The sequence below is a fragment of the Trachypithecus francoisi genome, unplaced genomic scaffold (genome assembly GCF_009764315.1).
Source record: "Trachypithecus francoisi isolate TF-2019V2 unplaced genomic scaffold, Tfra_2.0 Lachesis_group3, whole genome shotgun sequence".
In the NCBI taxonomy this organism is placed as follows: Eukaryota; Metazoa; Chordata; class Mammalia; order Primates; family Cercopithecidae; genus Trachypithecus; species Trachypithecus francoisi.
In genome coordinates, this window is record NW_022681468.1 from 69789717 (window position 1) to 69805359 (window position 15643).

General features: G+C 37.0%; 1 protein-coding gene across 4 annotated transcripts in view; it reads right to left on the minus strand.

Annotated features, from left to right (window-relative positions):
* Nucleotides 1-1679: 1679 nt before the first annotated feature.
* BRMS1L (BRMS1 like transcriptional repressor) overlaps nucleotides 1680-15643 on the minus strand; it is a 49525-nt gene continuing 35561 nt past the window's right edge. For 2 of the 4 annotated variants that reach the window (XM_033188246.1, XM_033188248.1), the window contains 6 exons: nucleotides 11332-11428; nucleotides 10059-10142; nucleotides 9014-9078; nucleotides 8262-8301; nucleotides 5664-5790; nucleotides 1680-3306 (listed from right to left, as the gene is read on the minus strand). In XM_033188246.1, coding sequence (XP_033044137.1) covers nucleotides 3189-3306; nucleotides 5664-5790; nucleotides 8262-8301; nucleotides 9014-9078; nucleotides 10059-10142; nucleotides 11332-11428 — 531 coding nt within the window. In that variant the 3' untranslated portion in view covers nucleotides 1680-3188. Of the gene's footprint in view, nucleotides 3307-5663; nucleotides 5812-8261; nucleotides 8302-9013; nucleotides 9079-10058; nucleotides 10143-11331; nucleotides 11429-15643 lie in introns of all 4 variants that reach the window. The other 2 variants (XM_033188245.1, XM_033188247.1) reach the window with 1 other exon arrangement.

Below are 15643 nucleotides of genomic sequence, written 5' to 3' on the forward strand. Positions count from 1 at the left end.
TCAGCTTCCCGAGTAGCTGGGACTACAGGCGCGTGCCACCATGCCCAGCTAATTTTTATATTTTTAGTAGAGATGGGGTTTCACCATGTTGGCCAGGCTGATCTCAATCTCTTAACCTTGTGATCCACCCACCTCGGCCTCCCAAAGTGCTGGGATTACAGGTGTGAGCCACGGCGCCCAGCCTATCCTACATTCATTTTCTTATAAGATAAATTCATTTTAGTTCAGTTTTATTGTACCAGATTTACCGGGTCCAAAAACAAAAAGAAAAACAGTTAACTTCTCCTTTAGGTGTTAAGTAGATTTTTTCTCATTCTCTTAAGTCTTATTGTAACGGAAATTAAAGTGCACAAGACCATCAAAAATACGTGATTTGGTTGTACCCTAAATATGGGGCACATGTCCTCAGGACCTCCTGAGGCTGTGTCATGGGGAAAAAAAAAAAATAACATACATACACGTATATATTCCAGCCAGTTGTGCTGCCATATTGAAGGTTTCAATTCTTTTTACTGTTCCTGAAGCTTTGGAAGTTTTTCTTCATTTTAAATAATTATTAATGAGGTATACATGGTTCTGCAACTGGTGTTCCAAGTAATGCATACATCAGAACAACTTTTACATGAAGAAGCCTGCAAAAAGTACTCAGTGTCCAGCCCACCAATATGAACAGTGATAAAGGGGACAAATCAGGAGTGTGCCATTACTATTTGCCAATAATTACTAGTTGAAGAATTGCATTAGTGATACTTAGACAGTACCTCTTTTTACAAACTGGGAAACAGCAGGAGGGGATGGAACGAACATGAAAAACTAGGAGCTGTGACAATAAAGGTCCAGAAATTGATCCTGAGACAGAAGCTGATCACAGACACAGGAGCAGCAGCAGCCACTACATCACATTTTGGAGTTTCTAACAATTTTCCTAAATTAAACTTTATGACCAGACATCTAACGGCAAAAGGCTAACAACAAAATATATTTTATAGCATTTTAGTCATAGATAAGCATATGCTTTTCTGAATCTTAATATTATGGTAGAATACTACATATGATATAAATACTAAAGTTTTAAAAGTAAATGTACTAAATCATAGTTTTAAAATATTTTCTAGGCCAGGTGCAGTGTCTCACCCCTGTAATCCCAGCACTTTGGGAGGCCAAGGCATGTGGATCACCTGAGGTCAGGAGTTTGAGACCAGCCTGGCCAACATGGTGAAACCCCGTCTCTACTAAAAATACACAAATTAGCTAGGCACGGTGGCATGCACCTGGAATCCCAGCTACTCAGGAGGCTGAGGCAGGAGAATCACTTGAGCCTGGGAGGTGGAGGTTGCAGTGAGCCAAGATCGTGCCACTGCACTCCAGCCTGGGTGACAGAGTGAGACTCCATCTCCAAAAATAAAAATAAAAAAACAAAGATTTTCTATTTAGAATTTCATAACTTACACTGTACCTTTTAATCAAAGTACAATATATATGCATGTATTTTAAAATTAAGTATAACTTAGCTGTCTTGAACATCTAAATATACTGCAGAAAGTGCTGGGATTACAGGTATGAGCCACCGCACCCAGGCCACCCCATATCTATTAATGTAAACCAATTCAAATCTTTCTTAGAAGTGGATAGGTTATAAAAAGAACTAAATACACATAAGTAATCCAAGACACTACAAATCACACTCAAACACATCTTTTTATTATATACTAAATTTAAAAATACAAATCTTATTAAAAATGCTTATCAAACATTGTATACATAAGTACTGTCAAATACTATTGAGTTATGACATTACATACATTTGCTAATGTTAATTAGAAACAGAACAATGTAATATCACTTTGCTGACACTGAATTTCAGAAGTTAAGTGTTTTAAAATTTGGCAACTATGAAATAGTGATCTGCACAGGAAGATGTTTGAAGAGGTAAAATAGTAAGAAAACAAACGGAATAACGCAGATATTTCTGCAGTAAGTGTTAATGAGTACATTTCTTCCTCATCCTCTTAACTTATTGTAACAGAAATTAAAGTGCACAAGACCACCAAGAATACTCGATTTGGTGTACCTTAAATATATACTACAGCCGGCTGTGCTGCCATATTGAGGGTTTTAATTCTTTGTACTGTTCCTGAGGTTTTGGAAGTTAATTTTGAATGTGGCTAAGGGAAGGGAGGCCAACACTTTCTAAATTGCACCAAATGGCCTTAAAGTGTAGAAATACCAAAGATAAAAATATTAATTTGGAAACAGATTCAAGGAAATAATCCCTGTCTACTTTGCCCTAGGAATAAAATTAGAATAGGACACAGTTTTACCTCTGGAAAATGCTTACTAAAATCTGTTTCAAAAGACCAGACATGTACAGCAAGCACAATACTGTCAGTTATTGTTCACCACTTATATACTGCATCATAAATACCAGGTATAAATACCTGCCTCTAAAGGGCCACTAGAAATACAGGTAGAAGCATGTGATCACTTTACACTAATTTTACTCATTAGGTATAATTTGTAAAAATAGGTCACCGCCCCACCATACAATCAAGGAAGAGGAAAAGAAAAGTTGCTATTCTACAAAAGTGCTCCTTTTAGCTTTCAAACCCAATAGCTTAATTTTGGGGAAAACAAGATTGTAAGGTACGGCCATCAGTTCTAAATAAGCTGATGATGCCATATATACATCCTCATATATATACATATATATATACTTATATATATATGTTTAAATTTCAGTTCTGATTTAACACTAATGTACTAGTACAAACCATTTATAGGAAACATTTTATCGGCCTTATTTACAAACACACAATGAATGACAAAGATATGGAAAATTTTTAAAATTGCAGATAAATGTAGTCATAGTTTACTAAAGATAAAACAAATCTGCATAACTTTTTTAAAAACCAAAGAAAAATCTTTAGAAAGAAACCCCTATCATATACAGTATATCTGTTGGTCATCAGACCTAAGAGGCAAATCAACGTAAGGATCATGATAAAATTTGTATTACTATTTCTTTTAATAACATATCAATGAGATCTACTTAGAGTACTACCTACAAATACACATTCTCTCATGATTCAGTGAGAATATTAAGTTATTGAATACATTTTTTTTACTCTCATGGCACATTACATTTGGTAACACTAATAAGGTAAATTTAGATAACACTTAAATCATGATTATGAATGTTTAATTGAATATTTTCCTTTCTGTAGCTGTGAAATGTAAAGCTTAGATTTGCTTCCATCAGGCCTCTTAAACCAAACTTCATCATGGTTAATTGTTGTAATTACAGCACTAAAAAGGAAAAAAAAAAAAGAATGAATGAATGAATTACAATATGTCTCCTCAATTCATTTTAGAGTATTACCTATATAAAACCAAAATAAACTGGCCTACAACAGTAGACTCTGGTATATAATTGTCATTTACCAGAATGCTGCGTATCAGCAGTGCATGCTGCCAAAAATATCACATTCAACAATACTTAGTAGATCATCCTTCTTTTCTTAATAGAGTTGGTAAAATTTACTATTAGCACTATTAAAAGCACGTTCTTCCTACTCCATCCCCACCCCACCTCTTAAAAAAAAAAAAAAAAAAAACTGGAGTTAAAAGCACTACTTATCTGGTATCATACAACTCATGTCAGCCCTGGCTTCAGAAAATCTTTCAAATACTAATCTCTAATTCCCAATGTCAAACCATCTACAGTACTTATACCAGTTTTTTTTTTTTACACTACTAATCTTTACATAAAAAGATCTACTTATTGAAACAGATGTGTATTTTATTCTTTTTTTATTATTTATTTATTTTTTATTTATTTATTTTGAGACAGAGTCTTACTCTGTTGCCCAGACTGGAGTGCAGTGGTGTAATCTCAGCTCACTGCAACCTCTGCCTCCCAGGTTCAAGTGATTCTCCTGCCTCAACCTCCCAAGTAGCTGGGATTACAGGCACATGCCATCATTGCCCAGCTAATTTTTGTATTTTCAATAGAGATGGGGTTTCACAATACTGGCCAGGCTGGTCTTGAACTCCCGACCTCGTGATCCACCCTCCTCGGTTTCCCAAAGTGTTAGTATTACAGGTGTGAGCCACTGCACCTGGCCTAATTATTTATTTTTTAAAGAGTGAATAGGAATTTTTTTTTTTTCGAGACTGGGTCTCTCTGTCACCCAGGATGAAATGCCACAATCAGGGTTCAACCTCCCAGGCTCAAGTGATCTTCTCACCTCAGCCTGAGTAGTTGGGACTAAGGGCACCTGCCACCATACCCGAATAACTTTTTTACTTTATAGAGACGGGGTTCTCTACAAAAAGACCAGCTAGGGCTGGTCTCAAACTCCTTGGCTCAAGTGATTCTCCTGCCTTGGCCTTCCCAAGTAATGGAATTACTACAGGAAAGAGCTATTGTACCTGGCCTCATCTCTTTTTCAACAACTTTTATGCTAAGTAGTGGTAAAATATCTCAAAAACAATAAAATAAATAGAAGAATCCAGGAGTATCATATATAAACTAGTAGTTAGTTCAATGAGCTTCTATGAGAAAAGCTATTATACGCAATGTCCTAAAAATTTAAAGACAAAATTATAATCTTACAATTAAAACCACTGTATTTGGAAAATGCGTACTGTAGACTAAACTCAAGTTGTTTTATTTACCACTGATACCTACAAAACCATATTTTGTTACCATAGAAGGTACTACTCTGAGAATTAAATCCTACATCACTGGAGAATGAAAGATGATGAACATTAATATTTTCAAAAGGTCACAACCAGATAAAACTTAGAAGGCTATATAAATAGTTTCATAAACTTTATTTAAGCCTAGACATATTATTAGGACTTTTAAAAGGCAGTTTTCAAGTTACCCTTCGTTGTTGCTGTTATTGTTAGAGAGACAAGGTCTCACTCTGTTGCCCAGCCTGGCGTACAGTGGTGTGGTGAAATGAGGCCAAAAGCCTCAAACTCTTGGGCTCAAGCGATCCTCCTGCCCAAGCAGCTAGGACTATAAGCACACACTGCCATATCTGGCGAATTTTTTTTATTTTTTGTAGAAACAGGGTCTTGCCAAGTTGTTCAAGCTAGTCCTGAACTCCTGGCCTCATGCAATCCTCCTGCCTCGTCTTCCCAAATTGCTGGGATTACAGGTGTGAGCCACAGCACCCAGCCCTAGGTTATATTTTAATTACTATTAATCTTAAGGGTTTTATTAATTTTCCATTTATTTCCTACTCTAATTGATACAAATTTTTTTTATCTAAAATACTCTAACACATCCAAAAAAGTTAAACATTACTAGTTCCACCAAAAATTCATAATAGTCTGGTTTAAGGGTCATTATAGCACAATCCTAACAATTCACCTACTAGAAGAATTAAGAAATAGGATCAGCTACCTGGCTAAATAATTTCAACATTTCCCCTTGCATTAAAGTTTGTGTTCATAAACTTAATATGAAGTCTGGTTCATACATATTAACACTGCTGTACACACATGTAATCAAGCCATATGTCAAGTGAAAAAAAAGGATCTGCAAACAACTAATGATATAGGTACACTATGGAGGCAGGAAATATTTCACTGACAACAATGTCGTAAACGACAATACTGAGCAACACTGAAATAATAAAGGCTTTTTTTACCTTGTAGGACATTCATCCTTTTTATCTATACATATTGTTTGTCCACGTATATACCATTCACCATCATAATATAGTCTTCCCTCTTCAGATCTAGCACTGTGCAGATGTTTTTCCAGTTTCACAGGTGCTAAAGGGATCAGTTCAAAAACTGTTATATTAATAAAACACTGTCAGAAGAACAAAGGGTCAGAATATTAAGAATTAATATCAATCCATGCATATGTAAAAAAGGACTAAAAATATTTCTTAAATAACAAACCTAAAATGTAATAAAAAGATCTATTCCTTACATTCTTTTACATAATCATTAAGTTTTTAATATAACTACTAAACAAAGCTAAACAATGAACAATAAATCATCAATTGATTAATCAAGTACCAGAAGGGGAAGCAGGTATGTTATCAATTATTAGTGCTAATTTTAAGTAGTATATAAAATATAAATTGCCATATTTCAATTGAAAATTATACTTATTCTTTCCCCTGTAGGCATCTGATATATCAAAAGAAGCAGAGTTTAATACATGTTCCAAGTGTTCCCCAGGCTTTTAATTCTAAAAAGGAAATGTCCTAAGTACAACTTCTATTTTTAAATTCCAGAAATCATCTGGCATTAGTCAGATAACTCATACAGGAAAAATAATCTTTTTTATGGAAACACAGTGTCAAAAGCAGCCCATGAAGTCATTCAAATGTTAGCTCCTGAGAGGGCTTCCCTAACTACTCTACCCACTCCTCAGCTAATTGTTATCTCAACTGCACAGTTCTTTTAGAGTAATTACTATAATCTGTAACTATTGTCTTAACTGTTTATCTACATATATATGATTCCACCTCCCCTAAAGAGGCTCCAGGAGGTCCATCTTTTTTTTTTTTTACCATTGTATCCTCAGGGCCTAAAATACCATCTGGCATATTCTTTCATTTAACAAATGCTGTCTGAACACTTCCTATACACAAGGAAGTATGCTGGGGAAAAAGCTGTGACCAAAAGAGATACGGTTCTAGCCTTTGTGGAGCTTACAATCCAGTTAGGAGACAGACAAAATTAAAAAGTACAAACGGAGGCCGGGAACGGTGGCTCACGCCTGTAATCCCAGCACTTTGGGAGGCCGAGGCGAGTGGATCACGAGGTCAGGAGATCAAGACCCTCCTGGTTAACATGGTGAAACCCCGTCTCTACTAAATATACAAAAACTTAGCCGGGTGTGGTGGCGGGCGCCTATAGTCCCAGCTACTCCGGAGGCTGAGGTAGGAGAATGGTGGGAACCCGGGAGGCGGAGCTTGCAGTGAGCCGAGACCGCGCTACTGCACTCCATCCAGCCTGGGCCACAGAGCGAGACTCCGTCTCAAAAAAAAAAAAAAGTACAAATTGAGTGAAGTGTTATAAGTAAAACTAATAGGATACAATGCTGAAGATAACAAGAGTGGGAGGGAGACACACTCAACTATGATAATGAGATTCTCAAAAGGAATCTATTACCCAAAAATGTTAAGAACCACTGCTCTACATGTCTAGGCAGCTGCTCTGGCAGTTAATTCCCCAGGGCAAATACTGCTGCAATTTCCTCACATAATACAAAGTTTAAAGGAATCACTGGGTTAAAAATAAAATGGAATTTTTTTTTCTTCTTAGAGATGGAATCTTGCTCTGTTGCCCAGTGTAGTGGTGTGATCATGGCTCACTGGAGCCTCGACCTCCAGGGCTCAAGTGATCCTCCCACCTCAGCCTCCCAAGTAGCTGAGACTACAAGTACACACCGCCAAGCCTGACTAATTTTTGTATTTTTTGTAGAGATAGGGTCTCATCATCTTGTCCAGGCAGGTCTCAAACTCCTGGGCTCAAGTGATCCTTCTGCCTTGGCCTCCCAAAGTGCTGGGATCATGCTAGGCATCAGCCACCATGCCCAGCCTAGAACAGAAATTGGTCTCTTACAGATGACTTAAGCTGTTTAAATGTGACTAGAAATTCCTTTCCTAAGTATTTCAAATATGTTTTTCTTTTTAATCTAGCTTCATTGTCCTTAGAAGGATTAAGAAATCTCACCTATAGCGAAAGAAGGCAGAAATGGAGAAACTTATCCTAAACACTAATGTCCATCACATTTTGGCAGTGATTTTAGACTTTAAAAAAAAAATCAAGGAAGTGTACCTTGATATGAATTTTACTAAGGCATATCAGAATGTGTAAATGTCAGCATTCTGATCTCTCTCCTCAGAAAATGCACATGCAGAGTTTTGCATATAATTTCAGAGGATTCACAGAATCTCTGAAGCCAACCCACAAATTCCAAATACGTCCGCTACAGAATGACAGAGCCCATAAGAAACACCGCATAAATACTTTTTGAGTTACTGATCCAGTATTAGCAATAAGAATGTAGCTGAACACTGAAAGAATTATACCACATTCAGAAATTTTTGAAACTTTTACATGAAACAATGACTTCAGAAGAATTCCTCATAATTTCAGGTACGGTGTTCACTAATGAAATAAAACCACTGATGGGAGAGTTCTTTAGTATGTAGATGATTTAACAACCCTGATTCAACAAGTCTCCAAAGAGAGTATTTCTCAACTCAGACTAAATGACTTACGTTCCGTTTTCACTCTGTGTGGCCCCAATGTAGCCATTGCCTTAACGAAAAAAAAAAAAGGAAGAAAGAAGTCTGAGTTCAGACTGAAAATATATTTTGGTGTCTATTTAATATATACAATACTACTGATTAAGTCCAGAACAAAGACAGTAAAGTATAACCATTAGCTGCTCTAATAAATTTGTAATGTCTAAGATTATAAAGAATATGAGGGATAACAATTTCTCCTAGAGATGTTTTTAATACCTGAAATAATCTCTAACTCTCAACTAAGAAATTTACAAAAATGAAAAATTATAATATGGAAAACAAGCCTCCACTTTTAGGCAAGAACAGAAAAGACTATAATTCTTGAATGTTTAATGACAGGATGCAAGACACATAAGGATTCAAATGTTCTTTTGTTCAACAAATATTTATCAAGTGTTTTCTATAAGCCAGAACCAGCCAAAGGACTAGGCACAGATGGTGATGTTATTATTTTTAGGCAAACTAAATAAATGTTTTTTGGACTTTTTCATAAATTATTAGTTATATTATAACAGAAAAAATACAAACTGCTGACATGTCTCTAACCCTTAAAATATCCTTGTAGTTCACTGTTATCTGTAATAGTATTAAATTGCCTTAGAAAAATGTTGCAAAAGCAAAGCATATTTACAATAATCATATTTTGATGTACTAATAAAAAAACATAGAATCTTAAAAAGACTATAAAAATACACTTGTGTTCCACTGCTCTTTAATCATACCTTCCTAATTGTTGTCCAGTCTTCAAGAATATCAAGATCTTGTAGCATATAAACTATATAGGGACGTTGAATAGTCAAGGTCAATTTAGCTGTAAGAATAACACACTTTGAATTATATTTCCAAAGTACTATGTTTCAGCAAATGGAACAATGATTTATGGGCATAATGCTTTGGCATCCTAAATTCTAACTTCAAATTATTCTTCAAGCCACTTAGTACCAGCATAAACACAGTCTAGTACTTCTGATGTCATAACTACATTCCCTTAATTCCATGATATCATTGATTGTAATATATGTCACTAACCTAATCACTGGTTTTCAAGGTGGAGGGGAAAAGATGGGGGTAGAGGGATGGTACCATAGGGAATGCCAAAACTGAATATACAGATTAATTTATACTCCAATTTCAGAAACATTTAAAAATGTTTTTAAAAAGTACATGAGGCTAGGTACAGTGGCTCATGCCTGTAATCCTAGCACTTTGGAAGGCCTACACGGGCTTGAGCCCAGGAGTTTGAGACCAGTCTGGGCAACATGGCAAAACCCCATCTCTACAAAAAATACAAAAATTAGCCAGGCGGAGTGGCACGTGCCTGTAGTCCCAGCTACTCAGGAGGCTAAGGTGGGGAGGAGCACCTGAGCCCGAGAGGTTGAAGCTAAAGTGAGCCATGATTGTGCCACTGCACTCCAGCCTGGGTGGCACAGTGAGACCCTGTCTCAAAAAGACAAAAAAGTGCACGAGAATTAAACAATCATACCATATACTAAATGGCTGTTTCACATCAAAGCCCTTGGTGAACGACAAGTCACATTAATTTTCAAAGTTGAGATCATGATTGAATTTCTTCTCCTCTCCCACCTCTCTTGACCTAAAGTATATACTATATCTTCTGTCTTCAGTCGTTTTATAAATAAATCATCTTTTGCTTATTACAGGATCATGCAAATAAAGTCAATGTTTACAAATAAAAGTTATAAAGGCATGCACAATGGAAAAACGTACATCAAGGAAAAAAGAAACAGAAAATTTGGAAAAGGATATCTGAAACAACAACTGGCTTCTTTTTGTCAGGACTGAAAGGATCCTTCCTCTTTTTTCTTGACTGAAGCTCATCATTCCACAGCTCTGGCAGGTAAATAAAGATTAAGTATTAGTGGGTTTCTGGTGAACGAAGGAGAAAAAAAGACTGTAATTTTACAGTGGCTATTTAGTTACATGTAAAAATGTATAAAACTTCATTGGCAGCTGGGTATATATACATTAAGCTGTACATAATTTCATGAGCGCTACGTGTTTAACTTTTCCTCTGCCTTTATTAAAGCAAAACTCAACTTGGCACTTAATGACTAAGAACTGATTACCATACTGTCATGCACTTTGTAAAATTTATATTATATGCATTGTCTCACCTAATCCTCAAAGCTACCACTGAGGTAGGTATTCTTATTATTTTCCTTTTACAGACAAGGAGATTGATTTAGAAAAGTGAAGTAACTGTCCATGGTCACCAGACTAGTAGGTGAGGGAGCACTGGCACTAGGCTCAGCTTATCTGACTCCCCATGCCTACCCCACAGAGAAGTAAACTTTGTAACAGATAAAGTAACATATACTCAAGAACGGTAGGATAACAGAGTAGACCTTCCACTCAATGCAAAAAACCTTTCTGTAATACCCTGAAAAAGCCAAATTCACACTTGACTGATCTAATCATTAGTAAGTTATTCCTTTTTCTGAAACAAAAATCTATCTCCCTATAACTTCTATCAGTTTGTCCTACCTTGTATGATGTCAAAAAGGTTTTCATTCCTTCTTCCACATGACAGTCTCTCAAGACTTACAGGGAAAAATACACACTGCAGCTAACTTCCAATACTATTCTTTTTTTTGTTTTTTGGGAGACAAGGTCGCCCAGTCTGGAGTGCAGCAGCGCCATCATGGCTCACTGCAATCTCGAACTCCTGGGATCAAACGATGCTTCCACCTCAGTCTCCTGCACAGCTGGGACTACAGATGTAGATGTGCAGCACCACATCCAGCCCTGACACTATTCTGCCAGTAGGTTCCTGTCATACTTCTGTTTCGTCCCTTGTCATGTGCTCCATTTTATACATCTTTCTAAAGTGTTAATTCAAATTACAGTAACAACATAATCACCATCACATGAAATTATTTAGAGCTCTTCCCCTTTTCTCCTTTCCTGGGACATTTCATTTACATAATATTAATATTAGAAGACTAAGATATGATGAGACACTAGAGTAAACCAAAGGTTTGGTGCCACTCAAACATCACAATCATATCATTCTTCTTACCTGAGGTAATATCAATGCTGTGCCTATCCTCTTCAAGCCTTCTTATCTTCTCCTCTAGTTCACTCTGGACTGTATCATATAGCAACAGCTTTTCGCTCTGGGGAGAAAAACAGATTATACTTAAGTAGAAAGAAAAAACTTGGTGTATCTTAATTAAGAGTACCAAATAACTTAAAGTACTTTAATATATGATGTTTTTGTTTGCTTTTTCAATTCAATTAAAAAATTTAAAGAAGAAATGTCAAATACATGAAAGAAATAAAACTAGAAAACATAGAATCTATGCATAGATTTAACTACATGCAGTTACATTCTGTATAAGAACATCTAAATTATGTGCAAGGTACATTTAGAGGTAAATATTTACTTTAAAAAAACTCATAGCAAACCCCTATGGCCCCTTTTAAATATAAGTAGGTCCCATCTGTCACCATAATGGAAAACTTATCCTATAAAGTATATCATTATAAAATGGATATTTTCTCAAAGGAATAATAATTGGGTCATTATGCCTCACTAATATCTCAGCATCATATTAAAATAGGCAAAGAGAAAGATTTAAGTACAAATTTTATAATTATTTAAAATAATTCAATTATAGTCTAAATTATAAAATTACAGACTAATCATATCCAAATCTCTCCACAAAATTATAGACAGATTGAAAAAGACTGGCAAATAGACTAGAACCCAGGTCTACTAGCTCTAGTCCATGTTTTTAATTATATAATGCTGTATCCCTAATTTAAAAAGCCATAAAATATACGTAATATATAAAGATTACATAACAAACCTATGGCCGAATGTTTATCTCTAGTGAAGGATATCAGATGATTGGATATAGCTAGATGTGACTGTCTTGTGGAAGCTATCAGGATATGGTTGGATATGACTATATGTAGAAAACACATGCCACACCCATGTAGGCTGTATTCCTGGTGTCAATCAGGAAGCCCTCTCTCTTGAGTTTGAAATTTAGAAACGAGACATGCTTGAAGGGTTTCCTGAGTGTCAGGGAAAAGATGGTTTGTATGAATTTGACGCAAGCCAGGAGCTAAGGAGAAAGCAACATTGAAAACTAAAGCTAGATTTCACATCAAACATGGTTTCATTGCATGCTGTTCTCTGTACTTACTTCCTTCTGCTTGTTCCCTTGCCTTTGGTAAAGTCTTATGAAATATTCCACCCTTATCTATATTGTGCTACAAGACTTGGAAAATATCAGAGAAAAAGGGAGTGCAGTCCCCCTCCACAAGACTATGGTAGCAGCTATAAATAGATCCAATCTCCCCAACCAAAGATGACTCTAAATGCAGAGCTGGAGTGATAAGCCTTTTGCTTTTAAGAATATGAACATTTAACTGGTGTATTCTCTTTTCTTCCTATTGACAAATTAGGCCAAGCAGAAATTCTTTAAAAAATCCACTAATCATTCCTTATTACTTTTTGAAAAGCCACAATGAGACTGAAATGTTTGAAGCATTGAAAGCATCTCTAAAGATACCAGAAGTATACTTTAAAGCAGAACTGCCATGAATCCATTCTCATTCTTATTTCTCTTTCTTTTTCTTGGAAAGTTTTCTCCCTTTTCTGCAGCTTCTCAAGACCCTCAAAAAGCTCCCCTGAAGGGAAAATGAAGCCCTAATGGAACAGCTAGAAGATGCCAAGAAAAGAAGGGGGCAAACTCTCTTGCTTTGGTGACTGTGGAGGTTTTTTTATATATATATACTTTAAGTTCTAGGGTACATGTGCACAACGTACAGCTTTGTTACATACGTATACATGTGCCTTATTGGTGTGCTGCACCCATTAACTCGTCATTTACATTACGTATTTCTCCTAATGCTATCCTTCCCCCATCCCCCCACTCCACGACAGGCCCAGTGTGTGATGTTCCCCACCCTGTGTCCAAGTGTTCTCATTGTTCAATTCCCACCTACGAGTGAGAACATGTGGTGTTTGGTCTTCTGTCCTTGTGATAGTTTGCTCAGAATGATGGTTTCTAGTTTCATCCATGTCCCTACAAAGGACATGAACTCATTCTTTTTTATGGCTATATAGTATTCCATGGTGTATATGTGCCACATTTTCTTAATCCAGTCTATCATTGATGGACATTTGAGTTAGTTCCAAGTCCTTGCTATTGTGAACAGTGCCACAATAAACATACGTGTGCATATGTCTTTATAGCAGCATGATTTATAATCCCTTGGGTATATACCCAGTAATGGGATGGCTGGGTCAAATGGTAATTCTAGTTCTAGATCCTTGAGGAATCGCCACACTGTGTTGCACAATGGTTGAACTAGTTTACATTCCCACCAACAGTGTAAAAGTGTTCCTATTTCTCCACATCCTCTCCAGCACCTGTTGTTTCCTGACTTTTTAATGATCACCATTCCAACTGGTGTGAGACGGTATCTCACCGTGGTTTTGATTTGCATTTCTCTGATGGCCAGTGATGATGAGCATTTTTTCATGTGTCTGTTGACTGCAAAAAATGTCTTCTTTTGAGAAGTGTCTGTTCATATCCTTTACCCACTTTTTGATGGGGTTGTTTGATTTTTTCTTGTAAATTTGTTTAAGTTCTTTGTAGATTCTGGATATTAGCCCTTTGTCAGATGGGTAGATTGCAAAAATTTTCTCCCATTCTGTAGGTTGCCTGTTTACTCTGACGGTAGTTTCTTTTGCTGTGCAGAAGCTCTTTAGTTTAATTAGATCCCATTTGTCAGTTTTGGCTTTTGTTGTCATTGCTTTTGGTATTTTAGTAATGAAGTCCTTGCCCATGCCTATGTCCTGAATGGTATTTCCTAGGTTTTCTTCTAGGGTTTTTATGGTTTTAGGTCTTATGTTTAAGTATTTAATCCATCTTGAGTTAATTTTTGTATAAGGTATAAGGAAGGGATCCAGCTTCAGTTTTCTGCATATGGCTAGCCAGTTTTCCCAACACCATTTATTAAATAGGGAATCCTTTCCCCAATGCTTGTTTTTGTCAGGTTTGTCAAAGATCAGATGGTTGTAGATGTGTAGTATTATTTCCAAGGTTTCTATTCTGTTCCATTAGTCTATATCTCTGTTTTGGTACCAGTACCATGCTGTTTGGGTTACTGTAGCTTTGTAGTATAATTTGAAGTCAGGTAGCATGATGCCTCCAGCTTTGTTCTTTTTGCTTAGGATTGTCTTGGCAATGCAGGCTCTTTTTTGGTTCCATATGATCTTTAAAGTAGTTTTTTCCAATTCTGTGAAGAAAGTCATTGGTAGCTTGATGGGGATGACACTAAATCTATAAATTACCTTGGGCAGTATGGCCATTTTCACAATACTGATTCTTTCTGTCCATAAGCATGGAATGTTCTTCCATTTGTTTGTCTTATTTCGTTCAACAGTGAAGGTTTCTATGTTCAATAGTTATTTTGGTTTTGTTGTTGTTGTTGTTGTTGTTTTCTGATAGGGAGTCTCCCTCTGTCTCCCAGGCTGGAGCGCAGTGGCACGATCTTGGCTTACTGCAAGCTCCGCCTCCTGGGGTCACGCCATCTTGCTGCCTCAGCCTCCCAAGTAGCTGGACTACAGGCGCCCACCACCACACCTGGCTAATTTTTTGTATGTTTAGTAGTGACAGGATTTCACCGTGTTAGCCAGGATGGTCTTGATCTCCTGACCTCGTGATCCACCCGCCTCAGCCTCCTAAAGTGGTAGGATTACAGGCGTGAGCCACAGTGTCCTGCAGTTATTTTGGTTTTTAAAAAAAATTCTACTCTGCTGGGCGCGGTGGCTCGTGCCTGTAATCCCAGCACTTTGGGAGGCCAAGGTGGGTGGATCACAAGGTCAGGAGACTGAGGCCATCCTGGCTAACATAGTGAAACTCCATCTCTACTAAAAATACAAAAAATTAACCAGGCGTGGTGGCAGGCGCCTGTAGTCCCAGCTACTTGGGAGGCTGAGGCAGGAGAATGGCATGAACCTGGGAGGTGGAGCTTGCAGTGAGCTGAGATCGCGCCACTGCACTCCAGCCTGGGAGACAGAGCAAGACTCCATCTCAAAAAAAAAAAAAAAAAAAAAAAAAAAACTACTCATAAGTATAGGTTTGGTTTCAAGATCCCACATACCTCTAGTCTCCACATCTAGACTTACTGATCCTACTCACTAATAACCCCTTTCCCAGGCTGACGCTGATGCTGTTTCTCATCAGGAGACCTTTAGAGAGCCCCAGGAAAGTGGCCCCAGGCTTCCATTATTGTACCCACCTCACACGGACCTGTATTCAGAACCAACTCCTCTTTGGCAGTTCCCTGACTTAGATGCATCACAATTC